The sequence below is a fragment of the Corvus cornix genome, chromosome 8, assembly GCF_000738735.6.
Source record: "Corvus cornix cornix isolate S_Up_H32 chromosome 8, ASM73873v5, whole genome shotgun sequence".
Lineage (NCBI taxonomy): Eukaryota > Metazoa > Chordata > Aves > Passeriformes > Corvidae > Corvus > Corvus cornix.
The window spans coordinates 29,987,539-30,015,164 of NC_046338.1; the positions used below are offsets into that span (position 1 = coordinate 29,987,539).

General features: G+C 47.3%; 3 protein-coding genes across 3 annotated transcripts in view; 2 read left to right on the plus strand and 1 right to left on the minus strand.

The window, feature by feature from the left end:
- Nucleotides 1–1,365: 1,365 nt before the first annotated feature.
- On the plus strand, nucleotides 1,366–8,251 carry LOC104693591 (calcyclin binding protein). Its single transcript, XM_039556184.1, has 6 exons — nucleotides 1,366–1,473; nucleotides 2,019–2,211; nucleotides 2,867–2,963; nucleotides 3,504–3,603; nucleotides 4,916–5,010; nucleotides 6,714–8,251. The coding sequence occupies exons 1-6, from the start codon at nucleotides 1,453–1,455 to the stop codon at nucleotides 6,871–6,873; spliced, it is 666 nt and encodes a 221-aa protein (XP_039412118.1). The 5' UTR covers nucleotides 1,366–1,452; the 3' UTR covers nucleotides 6,874–8,251.
- MRPS14 (mitochondrial ribosomal protein S14) lies at nucleotides 8,249–10,889 on the minus strand. The gene is made up of 3 exons (XM_010406322.4): nucleotides 10,783–10,889; nucleotides 10,030–10,188; nucleotides 8,249–8,753 (listed from the first exon to the last, which is right to left on the minus strand). Exons 1-3 carry the CDS (start codon nucleotides 10,825–10,827, stop codon nucleotides 8,571–8,573), a joined length of 387 nt encoding a protein of 128 aa, XP_010404624.1. The 5' UTR covers nucleotides 10,828–10,889; the 3' UTR covers nucleotides 8,249–8,570.
- A 552-nt stretch (nucleotides 10,890–11,441) lies between these two features.
- TNN (tenascin N) overlaps nucleotides 11,442–27,626 on the plus strand; it is a 35,890-nt gene continuing 19,705 nt past the window's right edge. The window contains 4 exon segments of the mRNA XM_039555624.1: nucleotides 11,442–13,540; nucleotides 19,200–19,665; nucleotides 20,568–20,712; nucleotides 20,714–20,943. Of these exon segments, the coding sequence (XP_039411558.1) occupies nucleotides 19,251–19,665; nucleotides 20,568–20,712; nucleotides 20,714–20,943 (790 nt within the window). The 5' untranslated portion in view covers nucleotides 11,442–13,540; nucleotides 19,200–19,250.

Genomic DNA, 27,626 nt, shown 5'->3' on the forward strand with positions numbered 1-27,626 from the left:
CTGATTAAGTAACACTGTCAACAGTCATATTTTTCTTTTGATGAGGAAAAGGCTTAGAAGAGAATTTTGGTACAGCATATTTTTACATGCATATAGCCAAATATTCTGTAAATAAAAGCTACATTTTCCTTGTAAATGGTTTGGTAACTAAGTCTCTTACTCACAAAGTCACTCCCAGAGTACACATTGTGACATTACAGGTCAGCAACAATTTCCCAACTTAAACTCTGGGTTTGTTGTAAAAAGCTTATTATGCATTAGTTGCGGGGGTCTCCCTCTGCGGGGGTGTGTGTTGAGGGCACTGTGCCATCCACCCAACTTCTGTTTGATTTGGTTGGGTTTTAATTGATGAAATCTTAGAACTTGAAAGCTTAAATCTTGCTGGAGTTGATCTTGGAGGTCTTTTCCAACCTTAATAACAATGAAAATGAGGAGCAAACACAGAACAGGGCACTCAGTTTATAAGCCCATCTTCCTTTAAAGGGCGGGAACACAGATTTGTTCCCCTTTGATCACTATTATCTCCACCACATGAGCCTGATATTCTTTGCCTGAAGAAGGAAAACAACACTTTATTTTGCAAAATTACTCGAGGACTTTGATGGCCAAGAGCTCAGAGGCATCCACCGTAAAACGAGGGGGAGAATTCTGATCGCCAAAGTAAAACCCAGCCCGGGTCCGCCCCAGCCCTCCGAACCCCTCACACTGAGCGGCCCACCACCCCCTCAGAGCCCGGAGGGTGGCAAAGCTCCTGATCCCACCCATCCCTCAGAGCCCGGAGGGTGGCAAAGCTCCTGATCCCACCCATCCCTCAGAACCCGGAGGGTGGCAAAGCTCCTGATCCCACCCATCCCTCAGAACCCGGAGGGTGGCAAAGCTCCTGATCCCACCCATCCCTCGGAACCCGGAGGATGGCAAAGCTCCTGATCCCACCCATCCTTCAGAGCCCGGAGGGTGGCAAAGCTCCTGATCCCACCCATCCCTCAGAACCCGGAGGGCGGCAAAGTTCCTGGTCCCGCCCATCCCTCAGAGCCCGGAGGGCGGCAAAGTTCCTGGTCCCGCCCATCCCTCAGAGCCCGGAGGGCGGCAAAGTTCCTGGTCCCGCCCATCCCTCAGAGCCCGGGAGGCGGGAAAGCTCCCGGTCCCGCCCGTCCCTCAGAGCCCGGCGAGGGGAGGAGCTCCTGGTCCCATCCGTCCTTCAGAGCCCGGGGGACAGGAAAAGCTCCCCATCCCGCCCGTCCCTCAGAGCCCGGGAGGCGGGAAAGCTCCCGGTCCCGCCCGACCCTCAGAGCCCGGGAGGCGGGAAAGCTCCCGATCCCGCCCGACCCTCAGAGCCCGGGAGGCGGGAAAGCTCCCGGTCCTGCCCGTCCCTCAGAGCCCGGGAGGCGGGACCGGTGGCGGCGCGTCACTTCCTGCGGCCGGAAGGTTCCAGAGGTTCCGCGGGGAGCCGCCATGGCCGTGGTGCGGGAGGAGGTGAGGCGATCCCCGGCGTTGCCCCCCGGGCGCTGGCGGGGCCCTGTGCGAGGGGCAGCGGTGTGGCCCCGGTTGGGAGGCGGGGGCGGGGAGCCGTCAGTCCCCGCTTTCGCTGAGGGGGTCTCCCCGTGCGGCGGTGCGTGTTGAGGGAGCTGTGCCATCCGCCCAGCTTCTCTTGGTTTCTGTTGGTTTTTAACTTATGAAGACTTAAACACTGAGAGTTTAAACCTTGTCTGGATTGATGATCTTGGAGGTCTTTTCCAGGCTTGTGCTCTGAGATGGTCCTGGTTGAGCAGGAGGATTGCACCCTTTTAGCCCGACCCATTCTGTGAATTAAGATGCTGTGGCTGTATATACAGGAGTGGTCAGGGGGTGAGGAAGGGATGATTCCGTGCTTAACTGGTTGTAGTGGGAAACTAAACTACTGACCTGATAAAGCTGAAACTCCAGCATCTGGAACACTTGGAAGTGTCATAGAAAGCTGTGAGCCCTGAGCACAAAGAATATATCTAATGTATGCGTGTGATCCTTTGTTTTTGAGCCAGTTGCAGAAAGATTTGGAAGAGGTTAAAGAACTGCTCACGAACACCACTAGGAAGCGGGTGCGTGATGTCCTTGTGGCAGAGAAACACAAGCTGGAGCTGGAAATCAAGAATCAGCCTCCGCCGAAGCCAAAAGATGTGACAGAGGAAGAAAAGTCATCGCTGGGAGGGTACACAGTGAAAATAAACAATTATGGTAGGTTTGTTTTTCTAGAGCTCCAGCATCGCTCTGAAGAGGTGGCAAGGTGGCATTACTGGGAGTTGGAGTTGCTACTTAGCATCACAGTGAAGCCTTAAGTGTTTATTCCACACTGGAGATGCCACTTTAAAGGCTACTGCATGCTTATCTTGCCATCCGAACCCCAGCGTGCATTGATCGCGTTTGCGTGGTAGAGTTTGGTGGAATGCATTAAGTATCCTTGCTGTACCAACTGGTATTCTTCCGTTGCTTAGTGTTTAGCAGGAATGAAAGAGTAAGCTTTGGCTTCTCTGCTCGCCATGTAGGTGAGAGGAGAGGGAATTGCTCAAGATGCAGGGTGTAGGGGAAGAAGTGGGTCAAGGAAACTGCAGCAGGAGCAAACAACTGGATCTGACTTCCCCTGCACAGCCAGGGTTGCTCTCTTTTGACGTCAGCTGATACAAGGGTTTTCTCAGCATTTGCAGGGATTAGGGAACAGGGCTACATGGGGGGACCTTCTTTTGCTTTCAAGTTATTTCTGAATAATTCATGTTTTCCCTTTATTGCTCTGAAAATTGTTTGAGTAAGGCAAAGATGCTAGTCATTTTAGGGGGCTTTGTGGGGGAAGCTTATGAAGGAAAGGGAGAACTTTATCTCTTTTATTCACTTCCAGGTTGGGATCAGTCAGATAAGTTTGTTAAGATTTACATCTCTTTAAATGGTGTCCAGAAGCTTCCAGCTGAGAATGTGCAGGTGAATTTCACAGAGAGGTGAGTTCATCTTGTACCACAACAAGAACACTTAAATGCAGGACTGTTGCATCAGCCTTTTTTTTTCTCCACTCCCTTTTTTCAAACTTCAAACTGTATTAACTTTTAGTAGCACTTGAGGGTATCAGGGTGTTTTCATTTTAGAGGTGCACCTCACCATGCTTGACATGGCACATAGTGTTAGCCCTGGGTATTTGTGGTGATAGAACTGAGGTGTACATCAAGGAAATTTGTTTTTCCAAGGTTATAGGGGATCATTGAGGTAGAAAGGATCCTAAAGAACTTGATTTGTTGTGAAGTCTGGATTGGTCCTTTTAATTTCTCTGTCAAAATTGAACTGAACATTTTTAGAGCCCTGGGAATAAAGTAATTCAAGCCTGTTGGCCTTGAGGTACTACCAGAGTAGTACCAGAATAGTAGTTCTTGTACTTTCCCAAGAAGTACACCTGCTTTCCTATAAAATACACCCGCTAAAGGGTTTCCAGACAATATAACAATTGGAGTATTTGTGCCTTTCCTCCCTTCACTTCCTGGGTCCAGGTCATTTGATCTGCTAGTGAAGAATCTGAACGGGAAGAACTACACCATGACCTTCAACAACCTCCTGAAGCCCATCTCTGTGGAAGGCAGCTCTAGAAAGGTCAGTGCACCTCGTCTGTTAGAGGTAATTTAGGGCCCTCACGAAGTATCACGTTCATTGCCTGACTAGTTCAGGAGACTCAGTTCTAACGTTCAGTCCCTCTCTTCTGCTGCTAAGTCTCTGCACTGTGAACATGAGTCTTACTAATCTGTGATTGTCATAACTGCAGAATTAGTCTCTGGAATCCTATTTCAGGAGATCATGTCTGGATATTGTGAGCTTTTTTTTAATAGCTCACCAACAGGATTTCAGAAATAATTAAGCAGAAAATACCACCAAGCATTCATTTGCATCTTTGTGCTTTTAAATACCTCTGAGAAATTCTTTGCGATTCTAAGAGATTTGTCAGCAGACTGAAATCTTGGGAAGCTTAAATAGGCTTAATTCCCAAAGCAAAGTCTGGAACCTTGGTAATGGTGTTGCTCCAGAACTGAACACTGGTATGGTGGTTTAACCCTAGCAGGAGGTTAATTTTGTAAGAGAAAAAATTAACTATCCTAGCCAAAACCAGGACAACTAGTCACATTTTACTGCTGCTGACTGGTGATACCCATACTCTGCTACTTGTGGCACCTTTCCAGGCTTAGAGATGTGTCACATACCTCCTGTGAGTTCTGTGTTGTACTTAGTGACATCAGATGCGAAGAACTACTGGTTCAATTGGAAATTGGCCTAAAATGAGTAGAGAGTGAAATTAAACCAGCTGAAATAATCGAGAGTGATGCTGTGGTGATTTTTAACATGGTGTGAAAGCGAGCAGTGGTCATGTACTTGTTAAGCCAAGCTAAAGCTGCAGTAGACCCTTGTCTGCTGTGGCACACAGGAGTTCTTTGTGAAATTTAGGTCAGGGTTGCAAGTAAACAGGCTTTGTAACTTGCAGATGTGTTGTGAGATTAAGCAATGCCCTAAAACTAGCTTCTTATCCTTGGAGAAATAAATTGGAGGAGCCTCTACCTGAACTTGTTATGCTTGGAGAAGTCTAATAAATACAGTCACTCTTTACCAGGCAGTTCTGGGTACTTGGGCATCCTTTAAATCACTGAATGGTGTTCCTGCAGCACTTTACATTCTTCTGTATTGGTACTGTGGGCCTGTGCTAGCATTACATTAACCACATATATAAATTGTCCACAGGGAAGTTAACAGTTGTACCTGGAGGCTGAGTACATGCTATAATTTCAGTATGCTACATAATAATGGATAGCTGAGAGAAATGTTTCAGGAATTTGTGAGTCTGGAAAAGGTTTATGTTGTGAGCTAACCTTATTTATTTTGACTGGCATCCCTTCATGCCTTGCTGTTCACCATACAGATAAAGACAGACATGGTCCTTGTGATGTGTAAGAAGAAGCGGGAGGAAAAATGGGATTGTCTCACTCAAGTGGAAAAAGAAAGCAAAGAGAAAGAGTAAGTGTCTTTTCAACCCTCCATCTTGTTTTTCATTTCTTGTTCTCTGTGTTGTTTTAGGACTATTGGGAGAGATCTGTGCCAACTGTGCAGTTATTCTGAGGATTGTTGGTCTGGGGGACAGGCCCTGAGATGTTTGAGGATCGTTAGGCTGGGATTTGTTTTGGTACTTGTAGGACTGCAAGTGGAAGAAACACACTCTGAGTAGCTGTTTTATTGCTAATGATGAAGGCTGCATCATAGGACATATGATAGGGAAGACCTGCAGTGAGAATTCTAAAGGGAATCAACCAATTAAAGATTCATTTGCATTTTGATGGCTGCATTCATGGCAAAAACTGCATTAGTGAGGTGACTGTTTTTAGATAAAGTGTGTATTATATAGAAATACGTGGATATATCCCCTGTAGCTCTACTGGTCAAAGTAATCATTGTCACCTCTGTGTGAAGTGCCTGCACAAAAATCCCAGCGTACTTTTGGCAAAACAGGTCTTTGTTTACTTAGATGATTATCCAAAGTCTCAAGCCAGTTTGTAACACTCCAAGTGCTTGGGAGCAGCAGGCAGCTTAGACATACACAGGTATGAGGGTGGTAAATGACAGCAGGAGACACCTGGGGACAAGAGACTTTCTAAAAAATATATATATATATATAAGTATATAATATAATGATTTCATGTTATTTTACATGTACAGCTACCTTGAAGCAGGAAAACACTATTGAGAATGTTATCCCTGCCAACAACAATTCATTTTGTGTATGTTTTTAGGGTGTTTTGCTAAAACTGATTAGCCATAAGTACGTGAATTTAGGGCATAACAACCTTCTCCACTGAAATGGCATCACAGGAGATTTAGGAGGAAGTGACTTGACAATTAATGCAGTTTTCTGGAGGGACAGGATCACTTGGTTAAACCTGTATCTTGTGCAGAGAATTCCTGAAGATTTTCTGTTTGTCAAATGAACGGCTCCAGAAATGCTGGTCCCAGTCAGGGTCTGTGCAGCCGATGGTTAGCCCTGAGCTCGAGGAAATTGCTCCCTCTGCTGATCTGTTTTCATCTGCTCTGTTTTTGAGCTAGACTGCACTAGGAACTACCTACAGGATTTCGGGAAATGGGATAAAGAGGACTTTTGCCAGAGGGCATTACATATAGTCGGGTCACACGGGCCATGTCCTCCACGGCTGCTGACTGCAGGTGGCACTGTTTGTCACCTGAAAAAATTGCTTTGAAATGCAATGTGTTACAAAGTCAGTTAACTTCTGGAGATCATCTGAAAAATGGGAAGCAGAAAAGAAGCCTTTTGGGTTATGAATGTGGTCTCTCCAAAAAGCTTGATGTGGTCATTTCTCGCTTTTTATTCACTTGTCACATAACACAAGGCAGGTACTGGCACTTCCTGTGTCTGTTGTATTTCACTTCTGCTTCCTACAGTTAATTTTGAGCAGTGTTTCCAGGATCATGTTTACTGCAAAATGTTTCCCATCAAAATACTGTCCCACCCCATGGGACATCTCTAGGTATACTACTCAACTTGCACTTGGTTTAAGGGTGCTTCTTAGGATTCTTCCTATTTGGAAACTGAGACAGCCGTATCTAAAGACTTTGCCAAAGCAAAAGTCCTGTTACCAGGATGCTTCAAACAAATAGCAGCATTTAAGTCTGTTGGGTGTACCTGACCTTCTCATGTATCCGTCTTGCAGGAAGGCTGCCTATGACACCGCAGATCCTAGTGAAGGGCTTATGAACATTTTAAAAAAGATGTACGCGGAAGGGGACGATGAGATGAAGCGCACCATCAATAAGGCCTGGGTTGAAAGCAGAGAAAAGCAGTACAAAGGGGACATACCAATGGATATCTGAAAGTACTCTAAGGGCCGCCTTAAAACTGATCTTCCATGTGAGACACGCTGTGCTGCAAAGATCATCGTTTACATAACCTTCTTCCAAGCAAAGACAGTCATTTTCCATTTCAGGTTGGAGAAAATATTTAAATAAAATAGCTTATAAAGCATTTCCGTCAGTCAAGTGGTTCAGCATTTCCTGAGGAGTGAAGCTTAGGGTATATGTCCTTACCCCTCCTTGAAAAAGCATCTCAGATGAGTGGGGAGTGCTGTGAGACTGAGAACAGAGTGTAAAAGTAAAGGAATCTTAAACTAGGATGGGTCAAGGCTTCTGTTGCCACTGGCAGCTGTTACCCGTGTGCTTGCTGGGGCTAGTGTCATGCTCACTTCACCAGGTGTAGCTTTTTGATTAAATACGGGAAAGTGCTGAACTGTAAAGCACGTCACAAAGGGAGAACTGCTGAAGAAAGCAGAACCACATCCTAAGCACTTGATAGTTAAGCAGAAACAATATGGTGTTAATCATGTGGTATTCAAATTTAATAATTATTCTCAGAAACTATTACTGTCTAGTATTACTATTAACTTTGGAAGTCAAAGTGCTTGTGCCAGCTGGGAGCATCCTGGATGTCTTTGAGATGGCATCAGTCAGGATGCAGTCATCAGCAGGAGCAGTGAGCTGTGATGCTGGACAGGGAGCTTGCCCTGGCTCTAGCAGAGTAAAGTAGGAAACGAGGATTAAGCTCTACTTTCTCCATTGACTTCAAAAGGGTTTTAAGGTAAGAGAGTAAGAAGTATATTAAGATGGCTTATCCACCAAAACATGGCTCAGCTGGGTGTGATGGGTTGCTGTCAGTTTGCTGCTACTGCTATTTGGCCTTTTTACTGCCACCTCCCAGGCCCATGCTGGGGAGGGGGACAGAGCAGCCACTGCCCCCCTTTACTGCACTGCTTTGAAGAAGAGTACAGGGCAAACGTGACCTTAGCAGCAAGCTTGTTGTTAATTGTGTCCTTCCTGCCACCTCCTGTGTCTCCTGAGGACAGATTTGTTGTTAGCTATGGATCAAGGAAGCCACTACTCTCCTGTTAGGGTCTGGACTAGGGCTTCCTTGCTACCTTGTTCTTGAAGCATTGGATCAAGCACTGCACTACGAACAGGAGAAATACCAGCACAGTTTCTAACAGGTCCTTTAGCCACTTCATCTGCTCATTAATATGTATTTAGTTTGCATAGCAAGAGCATCTAAACTTGAGGCCATGTTTTATTCCTACTCTGTGCTTGCCCTTGTTCATGGCAGAATACCACTTTGCCCTGTTGTGCAGTTTTATTTGTTTTTACCCAAATTACCGTGATGAACTTACCGTACGGTGGCAAAAAAAAAAATGCTTCAACATGCCTTGTGCTGTATGTCTTTATTTCTAATGTTGCCCATACCACAAACCTCAGCTTAGTTCTGCAACCATCACGTAGTGACTTTTTTCTCACAATCAAACTGCCTCTCACACGGACCAGTTCAGTGCAGTTGTGCTGCTGCTTGTCAGCTGATACCAGCTCTAATCCAGTGAGTTTAATGAATCAGCACAACTTCTCACCCTTCCCTTATTAGTTTGACATTGGTGCTGGATTCTGTGGCAGGACAGTCCTGCCACAGGATAGCACACACAAATGAGCCTGGTTTGTTTCTTCTGCCTGAATGCACATCCACGTGGTGATTATTACCACATGGCTCTCTGTACACCGCACATCTGAGCATGGTCAGCAAAGTGGCGGAAAACAATTCTGCTGAGCCTCCAGCGCCGCTTAACCCCTCGCGGGCGGGACGTCAGGACACACCTGTTCCGGATCCTCACGGGGCAGCTGTCCCGGGGCAGGGCGGCAATCTCCTTATCAGCCACTTCCTACAACAGAAGACCACAGCATAAGAGTTTATCTGTGTTCCCCAGGATTCAGAGGGGCCTTACTGCCAGACCTCAAAATCCAGACGTAGAATAGGTACCATCACAAGCTTCTCTACCACCTCATGAATTTGCTATTTAATTGGGAACTTTTCACCTCTCTTCCTCACTCAGCCCTTTCTTTCTGGGCATTGCAACAGTGAATGTAAACGGATCCACATGGAGACCCCCAAATTAATCTTATTACACAGACAAAACAATCTCAAGCTGCTAATTATAACCAGTCAAATCAGCTTGTCTCTATCCTTGTTGCAAGGTGGGCTAGCCCTCTAAGAGACCCAAAATTTAACCTTATTACAGACTGAATAACCTCAAGCCAGGAATTATAGTCAAAAACCCACTTGGCTTTCTCCTTGCTGTGGGGTAGGCTAGTCCTTTCAGATGAGCTGAATTTAAATATATGTTGTTTACTAACTGCCTCCAAGGTTGTATGCTTTGATGTCAGTAAAAGGGATCTCATAAAGGGGGCTTTGGAAGGTGTTACAGGATTTTCTTTGGGGCTTTTTTCTGTATTTCTTGGTTTTGCCTCGTAAGGACATCTAGCACCAGTCAAATTTGCCCAGAGAACGGTAAAGTCAATATATACAAACAAATTCATACACTTTCTCTCCCAGGATGTGTAAGTATCATGCCCAGATCAAATACACACAGGAATAATCTGATACTTGCAAATGTTTTTGGTGCTTAGTAAGGCAGACTGAATGCAAGGCAGTGAATTTTTAAGAACAGTTTTAACACCAAATCTCATGCAGGTTTCACACACAGCTCAGGCAGGAAGTAAAATTAAATATTTCTAATTGAACAGATTAGTGGTTTTGGCTGGGTCAGGCTTTCAGATTTTTAAATAAGAAAAAAAATCTAGAGTTTATTTATTATTCTGTATTACTGGAAGTAAAGAAAATAGGTTTGTGAATGTATGTTAGGGGCAGTGGGGGGGGAGGTGGGGACTGTGACTTCACTGTATTTATTGTTACAAGAAGCACTGGTTTCAAAAAACCCCACACCCCAATGTGCACAACCTCCAGTCAGCTGACTGCTGTTGTAAACACCCCCAAAAGGCTGAGGTCACTACGAATATGCCATGATTCTGTGCCTGTGACCTGGGACAGCCGTCTGGATCGATGAAGTGACGGCCGTGGCCCTGAGCACGCCACAGCAGCAAGAGCCACGTGTGGGCTCGTGCTCCGGCTGGGCGCAGCCGTGGAGCGGCTGCCGGTACCTGCAGCTCCCTGGGAAGGATGGAGTTCTTCCGGATGGCGTTGATCCGCAGCCTCTCATCCGCATGCTCATATGCCATCTTCCTTCTCTTGACGTCCCGCAGCATCCTCCAGTCCACGTAGTAGCTCCGCACCTGCTTTGGGCAGGGCGAGGGAAGAACCTATTAAAGAAATGAAACTTGTGATACCTGCCTGTTGCACAGAGTTTGCCCTGGTCAAGTATGAATTGTTATTTCCATAAAGCATGGAATATCCTGAATTGGAAGGGACCCACGAGTATCATCGAGTTCAATACCTGGCCCCAACACGGCCCCCACAATCCCACCCTGTGCCTGAGAGTGTTGTCCAAACACTCTTTGAGCTCTGGCAGCCTCGAGGCTGTGCCCATTCCCGGGGGAGCCCTGTCAGTGCCCCACCACCCTCTGGGGGAAGAACCTTTTCCTAATATCCAGCCGCTCCCTCGGGTCCTGTTATTCGTCACAGAGAGCAAAGATCGGTACCGCCCCTCGTGAGGAAGATGTAGGCAGCGATGAGGTGTAAAAAGTGTAATATGTGATCCAGAAGCTTAACGATGCCGGAGACACAAAGAGCCCCAAGCTACACCGGACCCGAGGGGCCGGGGCCGAGCCCGCAGCGGTCAAACACTACCCGGATCTCCCCTGCGCGTTCCCCGGCGCCTCGGCCGGGCGGACGGGGCCCCAGAGAGACACAGGGAAGCAGGGTAGGAGGAATGGAAAGGAGGGAGTCGGTCTGACCTGCCGAGCCGCCCTCAGCGCCCAGCACAGCGCGGCCGCCGCCATCTTGTCGCTGCACCGCGCGTGCGCCCAGTCACGGCGGGCGAGGGCCCTCAGGCCGCTCCGCCTCCGTCCCGCTGCATTCCCGATGTGCTCGGGATTTCCAACGCTCTGCGGCTGGAAATGGGGCAAGAGCCCCACCCGCCTCTGGGGGCTGTGCTGTGTGTGTGTCTCAGAGGTGATGGCAGGGCTCGCTGGCACCACCCGTCAGTAAAGGCGGCTGAATCTGCCACGGAAACGTCAGGGGCCGGCCTTGGGTGCAGCAAAGGTATCCCAGGTTGAAGGGGAACGGCTGTAAAAAAAACAGGGAAAGTTGTCCCAATAGGAGAATTGACGCAGAGGCATCGTCCCTCCGCTGTGGGGTCCCTGTCTGGAACAGCACGTCCTGACCACTTGTCCTGCTGCGGGACAGAGATCTGCCAGCAGCTCCACTAAAGGCTGGGCTAGTTCTGCTTCTTACGGTTTTTTTGCTTGTTTATCACCCAGGACTGTTCCTAAATTTATACCTGTGGTTTTCAGGGGTTTTTTTCCACTTAACGAATTTTGAACCATAGAATATCCTGAATTGGAAGGGAGCCATAAGGATCATCGAGTTCAACTCCTGGCCCTGCACAGGACAACTCCAAGAACTCCACCGTGTGCCTGAGAGCATTGTCCAAACTCCGGCAGACTTGGTGCTGTGACCACTTCCCTAGGGAGCATATCCCAGTGGCCCACCAGCCTCTGGGGGAAGAAACTTTTGCTAATATCCAAATCTTCGGGAAAGTTACAGCCCTTTGCAGACAACACTGAATAATCATAATCGCAAACAGAGAAGAACAAATGGGGAATTCTGCATCCATTGTTCTTGTTCAGTGAGGGAAACTGTCCTGTTTCAATAACTGGAACTTTGCTTAGGTAGAGTGTAAAATATGTCTATGTCCTGATTTCAGGAAGAACATGCATCAAGGTTTTGATGTTGAATTCATAGTTTTGATTAAACTTTCTGCTTGTATCAGCTCATTAGCTACATTCAAAAAGTCATTTAAAAGAAGCTGTCTCTCTCAGTTTGTCAAGCTGCTTGTTGTCTGTGTGCTAATTGTTTAACTTAGATGTTTGGTGTATTATACTGCTCCAGAAGTATGTAATAATCTGGAAGAAGTGGCCAGGTTAGCAGGCTAATCAAATTTTATTATCTATGCTACAGTCAGCAGCTTTCCTAGGAACTTACCCACCGGGGCTGATGGTAGTCAGTGGAAAGGCCATTTTTGGTGCTGGTGAAGTTGTTAATTCTTCACAGACTGTTCAGTTTCTGTCATCCCAGGTGTTAACTACCCTGAAGGTGTCTGTCCTACATATATGCCCAGCTGAAACCACTAATACTTGTTCACACAGCAATAACCTACAAATTCAAAGCTGTTTTCTCTTCTCCTTGCTTTATATGGGTCTTATGAGCCACAGAGAGGTGAGATGCTGGTTATTGCCCTCGTTTCCTAACTCCTTTTTCTTCCTTCATACCCTGAGAAACAAAAAGTCTGCTCTTAAACTTGTGTGAGGGTCTGTCTATGGAGGGGAAACTGTAGCAGCAGAAAGGGCTCAGCATGCCCAGCCTGTGGGCTGCAACCCTCTGAGAGCATCCCGTTCAAAACCTGGGCTGTTTGTGACCGTGTTTCCTGATGATGAGCTGTGCTGATGCCATGGCTGGCTTGGAAGTAGCTTTCTGCTGTTTGCAAGGGGAGCATTTCAAGCTTTATTCTCTGATGTAATTGTCTATAACTTGCTATTTTTCTAGCTTTCCAGAGGGTAAAGTTAATTTGGTAGGATATCAGCAGAGCAGATAAAATAGATGTGATCAAAGGGGATTTGGATGCTACAGCATGCATTCTTATCTACAGTATTTTGTATCACTTCCCCTTTTGTGTTTATTAGATGGTCCAGATGTGGGAGGAACTGGTGAGAATGGGAAGGACTATTTCTTCAGTCAGGGCTGACTCCCTCACTTGCTCAACAGCATCACCTGCGTGATTGGCACTTCCCCAGCTGAGACTGGCAAGGATTAATGATGCATGTTGATATCCCTCAGGCTGCTGCCATCTTCAGCTCCCTCAGCACAGCTTCTGGTTGCAGTAAATCGAAGGAACTGTCCAGAATCTGAGGGTTTGTCAGCTAAAAACTGGGTTCAGTAATGCACCTGGCTAAATAAGTGCGTGGGTAGTTCTTGAGGGATTTTTGAAAGTACTGTGCTGAATAAATGTAGTGTTTATCTGCTGCTGAGTTCAACATATTTTTCTATTTTCTGATGTACTCCACCTGAATTTCTCATCATTAATGCTACAAATGTGCTTGTTAATACAGTAGTCTCAGTAACAATCCTGTGATGCTTGCAGACCGATGTATAGAGCTGGAGAGGCTTTCTGGCTTTTGACTAGTAACAGAGCATAAAACAAGTGGGAAGTCTTTATTCCTGCTGATGGGCAAGAAGACTACTGAGCAGGGGAATCATTCTCAAGCCCAGCGTGCTCCTTAGGTGGTTTGTAAGAGGGAAACGCCCCGAGGCCTCTATTGGTTCCTTTCGTTTGCTCCATGGGTTCTTAAATTCGCTGCAGGAATTGCTGCTGATTTGCAGCTGGAGTGGGGAAGAGGAGAGGATTTGGTCACTTTTTGGCGTGCTCAGATTACCTCTGCAAGTGGTGTCTGCATCAGAAGGGCTCTGAACCAGGCAGTTGAAAGTACTTGACAGGTAAGAGAAAAGTATTTTTATTTCCTTTGAGGTTCCCGTTGTTTGTCCTGCGGGAAAAACTCGGTTTGTCTCTGACTTCTTAGAGCAGATGCTCTCCAAGGATTTTGAAGCCTTACACAAACATCAATAACCCTGTATTATGGGCATGTATGATTTTTACAAAATGTACAGGAGTATTTATATGGGGTTTTTTAAGCCCATTTTGAAGGGCTTAGGCTTTCCTAGGTTATCTCCTCCAACCATATAAAAACTACGTGTCTGCTCATATAAATGGGAGTTTTGCCTTTGCATCTAATGGAGGTAGGGTTTAACCTAGAAGGGTTTCTTTTTAGAGTACTTGTTCCTAATAATTTGCACTTTAGGCTCTGATTTGTGTGTGACAGTAGATGCTTTAAAAGCCCTTCTTTTGTTGTGAGATCGTGCTGAAATTTGACCACACACATCTTATAATTGTAACAGGCACTCTTTAGTAATTGCTCAGTATTTTCTCATCCAGAGGCCCTTCCTGTGCCTTCTTGTGCACCTTCTCACAGACTCAGGGCTGAAAGCCAATAGAAGTTAGAATAAAGGGTAATGGCTCTAACTGCCAGAGCATAGGGTTAGATAAGATATTAGGAAGAAATTCTCCCCTGTGAGGGTGGGCAGGCCCTGGCACAGGGTGCCCAGAGCAGCTGTGGCTGCTCCATCCTTGAAGTGTTCAAGGCGGGGTTGGACGGGGCTTGGAGGAACCTGGTCTAGTGGAAGGTGTCCCTGCCCATGGCAGGGGTCTGGAACCAGAGGGTCTTTTAGGTCCCTTCCACCCTAAACCATTCCAGGATTCTATGAGTCTTAAGTTTTTAGCACCTAAAATGAAATTTATCACTATTTTCGTAATAAAAGTACTTTATTGATTATCTTTTTTATAATAAAAATGTCAGTCACTGGATAAGTAAAATCAATCCAATACAGGAGTTAAAAAATGTTTGAGCTTTGCAGGCAGCAGAACAACGATTTGCTTCAGGAAAGACTGACTTAAACTGAAAGCTACTTACTGAAGAGAAGGGAGCTAGGTAACTTATAACAAAGTGCATATTTATAGTAATGAGAAAATAGGCTGTTAAACCTCTCTGCACATGAGTATGTAGGGTTTTGAAAGCAATCTCTCATGCACATATGAACAGTTAATACGCCTTGCTTATCAGATCTTGCAGAAGAATTAGCATGAAAGAAAATATAAATAAAAGAATGAATCCAGAAGCACAGTATCTCTCTGGGTGATTATAATTCTGGGTTTTTATTAATTATTTTGAGTAATCCCAAACTTTTATAGTGGAAAGTAGGTTCATTCAGTCTGGTAAAAAAAAAAAAAGGGAGATACCTGCAAAAGAAACAATCTTCCCAAGCTAATGATTGCATTTTTTGTTGGCAGTCATTGGTTGCACTAATTGCAAGCATTAATTTAATGAAGATTGCATAATACTGAAAACAGAGTGCTGGCTGGCTTATTACAGGAGCTGCATGGAATGGATTCTGTGCCCAATCCCAGAGAAACGCAGATCTGATGCACAGCTTTCTAAGGCAGCTGAGGTTTGGAACAGTAGTGCAGTTTTATCACAGAAAATAAAGACAAATAATCCAGTTGGTTAAACTAAATTATACTTATGCAAAGTATATACTTATGTAAAACTAGCAACTTGTCTCAGCCAAATACTTCGCCAAGAAAAATATGTAAAACTGAAGGAAAATGGGCTGGACATCTTAGTGTCTGAGTAGCAGTATCATCATTTTGTGCTCGTTTTGAGCCCCTACTTTATTTTTGCCTGACTGCCAACAAAGGCTAATAGCCCCCAATGACTGAGTTGTGCTCTTGGGTGCACTAACTCGTGTCGTTCTTTATTGCTAAAAGAGCATGACTTTATTGCTAAGGAGCATGACTGCTTTCCAACTTAGTGAGGGATGAGCTGGTTTATCACCTTCTGTGCTGCTGCATCTGCTGCTGTGTCTGAGCACACAGCTTTGCCATGTGCTCTGCAGGTGCCTTTGCTTCTCTCCACAGGCTGCTGCCACACACTCCCCTGCTCCTACATTGTCATGTCCATGCTTTAAACAGAATTCAGCGGTCAGTATCCATTTGAGGGCAGAGCTTATGATGAACACTGATCACCGGTAATGCTTGTGTCTCCTCAGACTAAAAGTGTTGGTCAGACAGGCCTGTTGCTGTTCTTGTAGAGAGTTACTGAAGTGATGGCTGTTGGGAGATCAGCAGTGCTTCTGTGAACTTGCAAAGGGCTTTTTGACATGCCTTCTAGTATTTGTCATTCCTTTTGTGTTCCTCAAGAAACCTCCCTGGCTTTAGGATGCTTGAACGTGCCAGTTTTCTAACTAGGTAATTAGGGATCTGCTAGTTCTCCTGTCTCTAGTGCTGTGATACACGTGGCAGTTCCATTCTAGCTTTAGCATGCAGAAGGCTGTGCTCAAAAAAATCACACTCTGTATTTCCCTTGGTACTCAAAAAGCTCAGGTCTCAAACTTGGCCCATGGCTCCTTTCACGACGCCTCATTTTATTCTGGCTATCTTGCTTTAATGTGTGTTGCTTCTAGTGTTGTGTTGTATAACTCTGTGGCTTGGATATGTGCATAGTCAACTCTGCCCCATTTCTCAGTCTTAGAATTCTCTCTTCTGCAACCATGGAGCTGTCCTAGACCTGCATTTCCTTCATCTGTGACTCCAAGTCCCTCTTTCTCTCCTGAATCCTATCTCCATGTCATGTATACATAGAAGGCCTATACCCTGAATCTTCAAGCACGGAGCAGTAGGATGGAAAAAGACTTGTAGAGTTAGATTGTTCGAATCTTTCACACAAATATTCCACTTTCTCTCCAGCTTTGATCATCCCATGCTTTCCTCTGCAATAATTGAAAAGATGTGAACAGGGTTTCTTTCATCCCTTCCCTTAGGAGAATATTCTGTGCCTGGTAGATCTGACTATTAGGCATTCTTTCCTAAATCAGTCCTTTCCCTAATCTGCTGTTACTGCCAGTTATATGTATGACATTATATTCTCCACAAAAAGTCAGTTAAACCCATTCTTTTTAACGGCAGGGAAAAAATCTCTTTATTATATGATGAGGAAGCCAGAAAAGTTGTTCTCTTTCATTATGCTTGACAGAAATGCTTGTGTCCAGGGGTTTTTCCTCTGGAATGATCTCTGAGCCCAGGAAAATACGAGCTCAATTTGTGGTTCCAGTGAAGCCCTAATTAGTCATGACATTATGTTACAAGCCAGAATGCTATCACTAGGTGCTGAGCAAAGGGATTTTGTGCATGCATCTGTCTGTTTGGGGACCTCATCTCCAGGGGTTTGGAAGTAAACCCCACAAAACCAAGCTTTGGGGGTTTCCTGCAGTGGACTGTGATGAGAATCTGTAGAATTTAGACGTAAGTTTGTTCAAAGCTTTGAAGCAATCTCATATGATTTGATTTGTTTTGGAAGTCTGCAGAGGAGAAAAAGAAAGGTGTAGCTAGTTTCTGTGTCCCTTTGAGGGAGAGGATGGGTCGGGGTGGGAAAGCTGCATCTTTGGTCAGAAATAGGCATCTGCAAGCCAAGAGGGAGAGATGGGGAAGGAGCCCTGCGTTCACAAAGCAAGGTACTACTTGTTCCCCTCCATTTCACTTAATATACATTAAATGCAGATAAGTGCTGAATGGAGGTGGAAAACCGAAGGAAACAAATTACTGCTTGGGTATAAGCAGCAGTGATGACTCCCTTATTTTATGGATAGAATCATAGAATTTTTAAGCTTGGAAAAGCCTCTAAGACCATTGAGTTCAACCATTGATCCAGTGTTGCCAAGCCCTTCACTAACCCATGTCCAAGTGCCATATGTACATGTCTTTTAAATCCATCCAGGGGTGGTGATTCCACCGCTCCCTGTGTGAGTTTACCCTTTCAGTAAAGACATTTTTTTCCTAATACCTAATCCAAATATGACATAAGGGTATCAGGTAAGGAATTGTAGACTGAATCTTGAAATCCATACCTTGTTTTCATTGGTGTCTGCGATTATCTTGCTTGAAGAGAGATGCACCAAAGTGACCTGCAAAACAGATATTAAGTGGGTGATGTAGGGTTTGTTTGGTTTTTAGCAACCAAAGCCTCATGTTTCTGGGCAGGAAGGACACCTTCTTTTAGCTGTGCTGCCAATGGGAGGTACTAATCTAATGGCAGGGATGTTTCCAAAGGTTTGGCAGACATTTAGGTGATATAAGGATGTTTCACAGAAACAGATAATTTTTATTGTAAGGGTTGTACAAATTATTATAATGGAGTGTTATCTGAGTCCAGATGTGCTATTACTGTGGACACATATTGGCCAAGTGCTTTCTAGTTATCACATTACCTAATTTAGCACTTAAATAAATTTTTTTCCCTTCTGCTTGTGCAATGAATAACACAACTGCTTAGTAAGTCACATGTGGTGGCATTTTGAATTTGCATCCTATGGTGTGAAATTCTAAGTTTTTGACCAAATATAATATATATATATATATCACCTTCTGTACAGATTGACATGTACCATTAATGCCAACGTTCAGCATACAATACTGAATAAGCCAACTGATAAATTCAGGTTTCTGACTTTATATTTTATCCTTCCTTCCCTCCTTGCTCAGCTTCTACTTTCTTGTTGTTTTTATCTATGAGGTGTTCATTAAGTCCAAAATTCTTCCTTGGTTGACTGCACAAAACTTTTACAGCAAACATGGTTTTTTGGTGTGAATGAGTGTACCTGAAAACTTTAAACATTTGAACTTCAGTTTCGACTTCTGAATGTCAATGAAATTTAACACTAGTTTTATTTAGTTAGGTCTTAGCTTTGAGAATAAATCAGCCTGAAAATAAGCTCTTCCTATATATTTATGCAAGGTAGAAAAGAACAGTTAATTCTGAAATAAAAGTATGGGAAAACAAATAGTTTTACGACTCATCCTCTTGCTCCATGTGTTAACAGATGTGCTCTAGTAGCTTCCACATGAACTGTGCCAGTGCTAAGACGATAAATCAGATAAAGGAGTCAAAGCAAAATGAACTTGAAATCTCTCAAGTGCATCTATTATTTGGGCACACAAAATGCCAATGCATTGGTGTCAAATGGAGCAAATCTTTTTAATTCTCCCAAATCCAGATAACAGTGTAGGCTACATGCTATATTAGAAGGCTAACGTGAAGTGGGCAAAACTGTGTCCCAAATTTCCTGTACAGAAAGATCAGTGTCAGCTCTCTGAATTTTTCATGCACACAGCATTGGCACAGTTATCAGGCTTTGAGTTGAAGACCGTGCACAGTGCTGGAGAATGCCATGGTCAGTAGTCCAGACCACAGCTGAGAGACTGATAAAAAGTCTGTTGCAACTGCAGGGGAATGAGAGGCACTATGGCATAGTTTACAATTGCAATGGACCATGATCCCAACTCTTATTTGAAGGTTGAAAACTTAGAGCTCTTACTTGGAGAGTCTGGAAGCTCTTTTGTATCTATCTCATTCACTGTGACTTTTCCAGGTACTTACCAACCTAGTTGTGAATCAGGGCAAGACAAATAATTTGTCTTTTAGAAAATCGTGAAAACCAGCTTTATGATCACAATTCTTACCTTTTTTTTTTTTTATCTTGAAAGCAGCTGTGCTGTTTGAAGGGTCAGCTACTCCTCTAAGAACCTGCCATCTCTGAGATGAATTTCCAGGGCTGGCTTGCCTTCCCAATGGATTTATTGCTGTGCTGTGCTCTCCAGATGTCTGCTGTTCAGCATCCTGCATCTCATAACTGCACCAGCAATGCTCAAAGAATATCTTTCAGCCACTCCTGTAAGATTGACCTGCCCACACTCTCCCAGATTAAAGCTGAAGCAAATCCATTACAGCATGATGAAGAGAACAGTAGGGTGCAGCTAGATCCTGGAGAGGCTAAGGACAATGAAGAGCAGAATATAATCTTTAGGCACAACATCCGTGTGCACGCACCCAAAGGGAACTGTGAAACTTTGACTCACATTATGGATCTCTTTGAAAGGATGGAGAAGCTTGAGAAAGAAGTGGCAGAGCTGAGGGAAGTTTGCAGCCCTCAGAAGAGCTGTGGGGGAAGCCAAGGTAGGTAACAAGAGTGATATCTGTTCTTACTTCCCAGGTCCAGCCTATTTACTGCTGAGATCTGGGGACTGGAATAATTTGTCAAGGTTATTGGGAGTTCTCCATGAGCAAAATGCTTGAGTCCTTCGCATGGGCTGGTGCCCTGGTTTTTGTGATTCATGTAGGTTTCAATAGGGAGGTTTCAATAGAGGATTTTCTGGAGGACAGGAGGGTGAAAGGTGAAGTAGGCACTTCTAGTTGCCATCTTTTTCTTTCTCAACTTTGCCTCCAGAATTTTGCCATTGCTGAGAATTTGTCTTTTTATTTCCTCTTTAATAAGTGACTAAAAGAGGAGCAGAGTTTATGATGATAATGTTTTGTGGTGCCCCAGGCTCTGCCTGGGATCACAGATTTATACTGCGTGGCCTCTGAATTTAATGAACTGTTGTTATTTGGGGAATGGAGACAGGGGAAGTCCTAAGACTGCTTACGTGAAAAATACAGGTGTATGGCAGATGAGAATAATGTGCTCTCCATCTTAATAAATATCTGCAGTGAGAAATAGTGAGTTTAAATTACAACATTAAGGTTTAGGTTAGAGGCTGTGGGAAACTTCCTAATTGACTCTCTGGGGTGGTCATGGAACCCGTGTTCCTGCTGACCATGGACAAACATGTTGGAAAAAGCAAGGGTGGAGCTGGTCCCTCCTTGGACCTGGGACAGATGGACAAGGTGATTCCATCAGGTCTTTTTCAGTCCCTATTTTTCAGTGATATTTATTCTTCCCTTTAATGACCTTGAACATACCTTTGCACTACCTATCTAATGCTGTGTTCCTAATTTTTTTTCTTGTGTTTTGTTTTTGTTTTCTCTCATCTGTGTGTCACATTTGCTGTTGTGCATCCTGGTGCTGCTCTGGCCAGACGTCCCTCACTGCAGTGGCCGTGGGACTTTGTTCTATGAGACTTGCAGCTGTGAGTGTGCCAAGGTCTGGGAGGGCAGTGACTGCTCCCACCCTGCCTGCCCCAGCCACTGCAGCAGTAACAGGCACTGCAGTGCTGGGAAATGTCTGTGATGAGTGTTTCTTTGGTGAGGATTGCAGCCTTCAGGTGTGTCTGGAGAGCTGCAGCAGCAGTGGGATCTGTGACACAGCCCAAGGGGTCTGCCAGTGCCACGAGGAGTTCACTGGAGAAGACTGCAGTGAGAAACGGTGTCCTGGGGATTGCAGTGGCAACAGGTTCTGTGATACAGGAGTGTGCTACTGACACAATGGCTTCTTTGGCCTCAACTGCTCCCAGGGTAAGACATGTGCCTGGGAGTTACTTCTCTCTTCATTCTTGCAATCTGACTTTCCATCTCTCCTTCCAATACACTTTTAGCTAATCCTGTAGGTAAGCCAACCCTGGGATCACCATGGTTAGCTTGGAGTTTCTGCTGGCTGACTGGTCTTTGTCTTCAAGAACTGCCTGGGAAACACTGCTGAAGTAGGGAAAGGTGAAAATACAGTTAAAGGTTGTGCTAGCACCAGCCTGTGTGCAGCAGCTGAAGGAGAGAGCAAAATGGGCATGGAGCCTGTAATTAAAGAAGGAGACAGAGTCTGTTTCTTGACGTACAAATGAGACATTAGAAGGTAAAATCATGTTTGCTGCAGTGCGCACTGCTTGCTGATGAGGTAGTTGATTGGATAAAACCTGTGAGACAAAGGATGTGTAAATCCTTTAAAAATCCTCCCTTTGAAGTGAGGTCTTTGGGAGATTCTCCCTTGTCCTGCCTTGTTACAAGGTAGTAGGATTTGCCTGAGAAGACCTTGAGGAGTATCCTGCAGTTCCTGGTTCATTCTGCCTCCCTGCAGCCACAGATTGGTACTCCAGTACTCAGCTTTTTGCCCTGGAAGCCCCTTCTCAGCATGGCACACTTGATCTAATCTTTTGCAGCTCCCTGTGAAGAAGTAACCAGCACACACTGAGCAGCAGCTCTTGCTCAGTGAGGGTTTTCAGTGACCTTCTTCACAGATGTGCTCTGCTCTGTATCATCCCTCATGTTTCAGGCCTAATCTGTCTGCTCAGAGACTTACCTTTTAAATAAAAGATTAGTAGCTTAAAACTTCACTCCTCCTGGCCCTTCCACACTGTTCAGAGGGAGAGGATGGTGTGGCTATCCAGCATTTTTCTCTCCTGTCAGTAGACTGAGATTTGCTACTCAGGAGGCAGCACCTTTATAGAGGTGGCAAGCAGAAGAGTTCCTACCAGAGCAGAAACAATTTTCTCAGAGAACTGCTGCCCAGTCATTCTCTCCCAGAGGCCTGTCCGGGTCCAGCGTTAGATCTTCTTCTTTCCACGAAACCTGCAGCTGTTTTACAGGCTGTGAAAGTGCCTTCTGTTGTCTGAATGAGCAAGGACTACAGAATCAATGCATATAGCACAATCCATTTGGTTACTGTTTCTGAGCACTACACTTCCAGTCCTGCTTAAATAAGTCCAAAGGAAAATGGTTCCCATCTCAGCAGCTGTAGCCAAGTGCTCCTCTCCCATAGATGTCAAATTGTCTTTTCTGTTCCAATCTGGGTTAGATTTCTGCATCCTGAGACATATACACTGAGCACTGGCTTTATTTATTGTTATTAATATGGGTTTTTTTGTGTCTCAGATCATGAAGTGACATATTTTATGTTGCCATGGTAACTGGAATGTCTGAACATTTTAGAAGTTACTATCAAGCATGCAAGAGTATAATTAATGCTTTGCAATTCCTTCTGAAGGAGAACTAGAGTACAAAGATGTGGAACAGCAGAGAGACAATCCTCTTCTGAACTCTGCTTAGACAAGGAATAAACTACACCACATGTATTTAGGTTCTTCATTATTTTACGGCAAAGCTGGATTATTTAAATCCAGCTTCTATATTACAAGAGGAGACGGGATGAACAGTCTCATATTTTGTACAAAGTTTTCAGTGAAAGCAATGTTATGCACACAGTGAGGGAGGGTTTGGTGAAAGCTGTGAACTACACGTGGGAATGAACACACGTTGGTGTCTTTCAAGTGAGAAGAATCTCCTGATGTTATGTGACCTCACATTGCTGACACATGCCTTTTTACAGGCCCTATCTCTCTATGCTTTGCTATCAGTTAGAGCCTTGCTGTGTTGGTTTTGCAGGGCCTGGTTTTTGGCAGCGGGGGGGCCACAGAGGTGGCTGCTGTGAGAAGCTGCTGGAAGCTTCCACCATGTCCGACAGAGCCAATCCCTGATGGCTCTGAAGATGGACAAGCTGCTGGCCAAGGCTGGTAACACCTCTGTGATAACAGATTGAAGAAGAAAATCAAGACAAAGCGGGGGTCGGTCGTAATTTTCCAGCCAGAGAAGAGGAGGAGGTGAGAACAGGTGAGGGAAACAACATGGAAAAACCGAGGTCAGTGGAGAAGGAGGGACACGAGGTGCCCTGGGCGCCGGAGCCGAGATTCCTCTGCAGGCTTTGGTGAAGACCATGGTGAAGCAGCTGTGCCACTGCAGCCCCTGGGGATCCACGGGGGATGCAGAGATCCACCCACAGCCCCTGGGGATCCACGGGGGATGCAGAGATCCACCCACAGCCCCTGGGGATCCACAGGGGATGCAGACATACATCCGCAGCCCACGGGGGAGGTGTCCATGCCAGAGCAGGTGGATGCCTGGAGGAGGCTGTGCTCCAGTGGGAGACCCGATGGAGAGAGGGTGCCCTGCTCCCAGGCTGGAGCAGCCTGGCCTTGGAGGAGTGCACCCCGTGGAAGAGTGACCCACGCCGCAGCAGTTTTGGGGGGACTGTGTGCCCGTGGGAGGGACTCACGCTGCAGCGGGTTTGGCAGCACCGCTGCTCGTGAGAGTGGACCCACGCTGGAGAAGGTCACGGAGAACTGTCTCCTGTGGCAGGGACCCCACGGGGCAGCAGGGGAAGGGCTCCTCTCCGTGAGCAGTGGAAGAAAACCTCGTGTGGCAAACTGAGCAAACCCCCACGCCCTTTCCCCTGCGCTGTCGCTGGGAAGGAGGGAGGGCTTGGGGGAAAAAGGTGCTTTTCTTGAGGACTTCTTTTACTTCTCCTTATCCTCCTCTATTTTGTCAGCAATAAACTCACTTTGTACCTCTAAGCTGAGCCTGTTTTGCCCTTGGAGTGTTTTCTCCCGGTCCTTAACTCAACTTCATTACATTTTTCTCTCCTCTGCCCAGCTGTGGCAGGGGAGGGTCAGTGAGTGACGCTCGTGGGTGCCTGGTGTAGGGCCAGCGCCAAACCACGACAGGCACTCATGGCCCTGCTGTGCCCAGAGCCCTGCGTGGGACCTGGATTGACTCCAGGTTTATTCCAAACCCAGGGAAAGGGTTGTGTTTTCCACGGCAAAGCCCGGCCTGGAAGCATCCCACCCTGTGCAGCTCCCATTGCTCCAGGACCCCATTGAAACCCATGCCTGGGCTGGAAAACCCTTTCCAGGCATTAATTGTTGCCAGTATCCACCTGACCCTTGCCTGGCACAGCTGGAGGCCGTTCCCTCTCATCCCATCCCTTGTTCCCTGGGAGCAGAGCCCAATCCCAGCTGGCTCCAAGCTTTCCGGGTTCCAGCCGGGGACTCTCCCGCGGGCGCTGGGGCTGAGCAGTCGCTGCTCCCAGGGCACTCCCTGGGACTGAGGTGGGAAATGCATCAATGGCTCGGAGAGAGGAGAAAGGAAATCTGGAGACTCTGCTCTTGTGCCTCACAAATTTTATTGGAAAATGGGAAAATATCTTCAGGAGTTGGAACCCTGTCCTATTCAACCTACTGTGCATTCATGTTTTTATATCCTACACTGCAGTGTAAATGTACAATATGGAACAAAGAGAAAATATTTGCTAATTTTATTTATTTACTAGATTTTATCTTCATTTATGGAATTTGAAATTATTCTTCTTATTCTCCTTATTCTTTCACTTTTCTGCTTCTTTCTTTAGTTCTTCTACGTATTTCTATATTCTTCTTCTACTTATACCTCTTCTTCTCCTATGGATTTTAAAATTCTTATTCCTATAACTGTCCTTCTTCTATAGATTTTTAAATTCTTATTCCTCTTCTTCTAGAGATACTTAAATTGCTATTCTTATTCCTCTTCTGCTATGTATTGCTTAATTCTTATTCCTATTCTTACTCTTCTATGTATCTTCAAATTATTCTTCTTCCTCTTCTTCTTTGTCTTGGTCATCTTTGTCATTGTCTTCATCTTCTTCATCTCCGTCTTCTTCATCGTCTTTGTTGTCTTCTTTGTCATCATCCTCTTCATCATCTTCGTCGTGGTCTGTGTCGTCTTCGTCGTGGTCTTTGTCGTCTTCTTCATCCTCTCTTTGTCATCTCCGTCTTCTCCATGCTCCTGCTCCCGTTGCCGTTGGTTCCCGATGCCGTGGGTTGGGAGCCCCGTGGGTGCCGCAGCCCCGCAGGGAGGGCGGCTCTGGAGCAATGGGTGCCGTGTGCTGGCTGCTGTGGGTGCCGTGTCGCTGCTACTCCTCGGGCGGTGCCGCCAGGCAGGGACAGCGGAGCAGCCCCCGCAGCGCCCGCAGCGCCCGCCTGAAGCGGGAGGGACGTTTCCTGGGGGCAGCCGGCTGCTCACGGAGGGCCTGGGCTCCCAGCCGGGCAGGCGAGGGGCTGGGGAGGCTGCACGGCTCCGGGGCCGGGCCCTCAACCCAGGCCTCACGAGGCACAGGCACTGGGAGCCCGTCTGCCGCAAAAGCCCTCTGTTTTTGCTCTTTCTCTTCCTCCAGGGGCAGCTCCAGGATGCTCAGCTCGTCCCACTCGTCCTCCTCCGGGGCCAAGGGCTTCATGCAGCTGCCAGATTCGGTGCCGACTTCCCAGGGCTCTTGCGCGAGCTCCTGGTCGCTGTCATTCTCCCAGCTGGAGTGCACGGAGGGTCTGTGGCCGTTCCCTGGGGTCACGTCCTGGCCGAGGGACACTTCCTGTTGGGAAAGGGCTGTGCCAACGTGTTCTTCCCAATCGGAAACTTCTTCCCAGCTCTTGATGTCCCCCTGGGACATCTCTTCCTCTGTGCACTCTTCTCTGTTTGACACTGCCCTGGACAGCTCCTGCTCCGAACACTCCTCCCCCTGGGACACCCTTGGGGAGCAGCTGTTCCTTTCTCCCTGGGACAGCTCTGCCTCGTGCTGCAGCTCCTCCTCCTCCTCCATCACTGGACTCAAGGGTGTCTTCAGAGGGTCGTAGATGACAGGGACCCAGCGGGAACCCGTGTCCGAGTCCGGTGTGAAATAAGGCTTCGGCACCACATCCCCCTCCATCTCTGGGCTCGAGCCTCTGTCCTCAGGGCTGAAGGTGACACCAAACTGAGACAGGTCTTCATCGTCTGTGTCATATTCCCCCTGGGACAGGTCTGTGTCGCTGCAGGAGTCCCAGGAGCTGTCGCAGTCCGAGATCTCCTCGTCGCTGCCTTCCTCTGACCACGCCGCTGTCCCCTCCTGCTGCTCCCTGATGGCTCCCAGCTGGCTGGGCAAGGGCCTGCAGGGTCTCACCAGGTCCGGCACCGGGCTCTGCTCCCTTTCAGCCGCGGCTGTTTCTCCCATTTTCACAGCCAGTCTTTGCTCCATGTCCCACACTCCCTCCAGCTCCCACTTGGAGCGCAGGATGGGCCACTCATACTCACGGCTGAGGGGCCAGGCCAATTCAAGAACCAGGTTGCGGCCCGCGGGGGGGCTCCCTGGGGCAGGAACCCGGCTCTGTGCCCTTGCTGAGGGCAGCTCCCAGCTGGGCACAGGAGACTGCGGGGCCTTTTCCTCCTGCTGGGCAGCGAGAGGCTCGCGGGGCTCCTCCTGCCCAGCAGCTCCGGCCGGGGCAGCAGCTGCCGGCTCGGCCTCCGTGGCACGGCCCGGGCCAGGAGAGGCGCAGGGCGGGGCAGGCGCTGCCTCTGCTGCCGCCGCTGTGCCCGCGGGGCTGGGGGAGCCGGGCCCCGCCGGGACACAAGGCTGGGGGCCCCTCCTCCATCCCTGGGCCCAAGGCTTTGTCCCCAGTGCTGCAGGTGACATCGTCCTGCTGCTGGGACAGCTCTTGGGCTCCATCCTCTGCCCCTCGGGACAGCTCCTTGGCGCTGCTGTCCTTCACTGGGTGCACTTCTGGCCCTGTCTGCTGTTCCCGCAGGGAGATTTTGGACATCTCCTGCTTTGTCTCAGCTCCCCACCGGGAAAGCTCTTGGCCCATCTCAGCAAAGCTCCCCTCGTCCTCCCCTCGATGTGTGACAGTGGCAGGCCTGACCTGCTCCCCGCCCCTACTCACTGCCTGCTGAGGGCCTGGCCGTGCGGCCAGCTGGCTACGGGGCTGGGGCACCGGGACTCGGGGGTGGCTTCGCTGCCTCTGTCCGCGTCCGTCGCTCTCGGCCTCTGGCGCAGACGGATCCCGGGAGTTGCTTCCTCCTTCTGGAGTGGCTCTCCTGGGACTGGGCACCCCGAGCCCTGCGGTGCCCCTAGAAACCCCTCAGCCAGGGTGGGGCTCTCTGATGTCACAAAGGTCTCTGGCCACCATCATGTCCCGTGTCACAAAGGGTCCCAACAGCAGCGGGGCAGCCCGGAACGGGCCTGGAGCAGCCCCGGACCAGGGGACTGTGTTGGTTTTGCTGGGCCTGGTTTTGGGTAGCGGGGGGCCACAGAGGTGGCTGCTGTGAGAAGCTGCTGGAAACTTTCCCCATGTCCGCCAGAGCCAATCCCTGATGGCTCTGAAGATGGACAAGCTGCTGGCCAAGGCTGAGCCAATTGCAGAGGCTGCTAACACCTCTGTGATAACAGATTGAAGAAGAAAATCAGAACAGTGTGCACGGACAGTTTTTTCAGGGCCAGAGAAGAGGAGGAGGTGAGAACACCTGAGGGGAACAACACGGAGGCACCGGAGTCAGTGGAGAAGGAGGGACACGAGGTGCCCTGGGCACCGGAGCCCAGATTCCTCTGCAGGCTTTGGTGAAGACCATGGTGAAGCAGCTGTGCCACTGCAGCC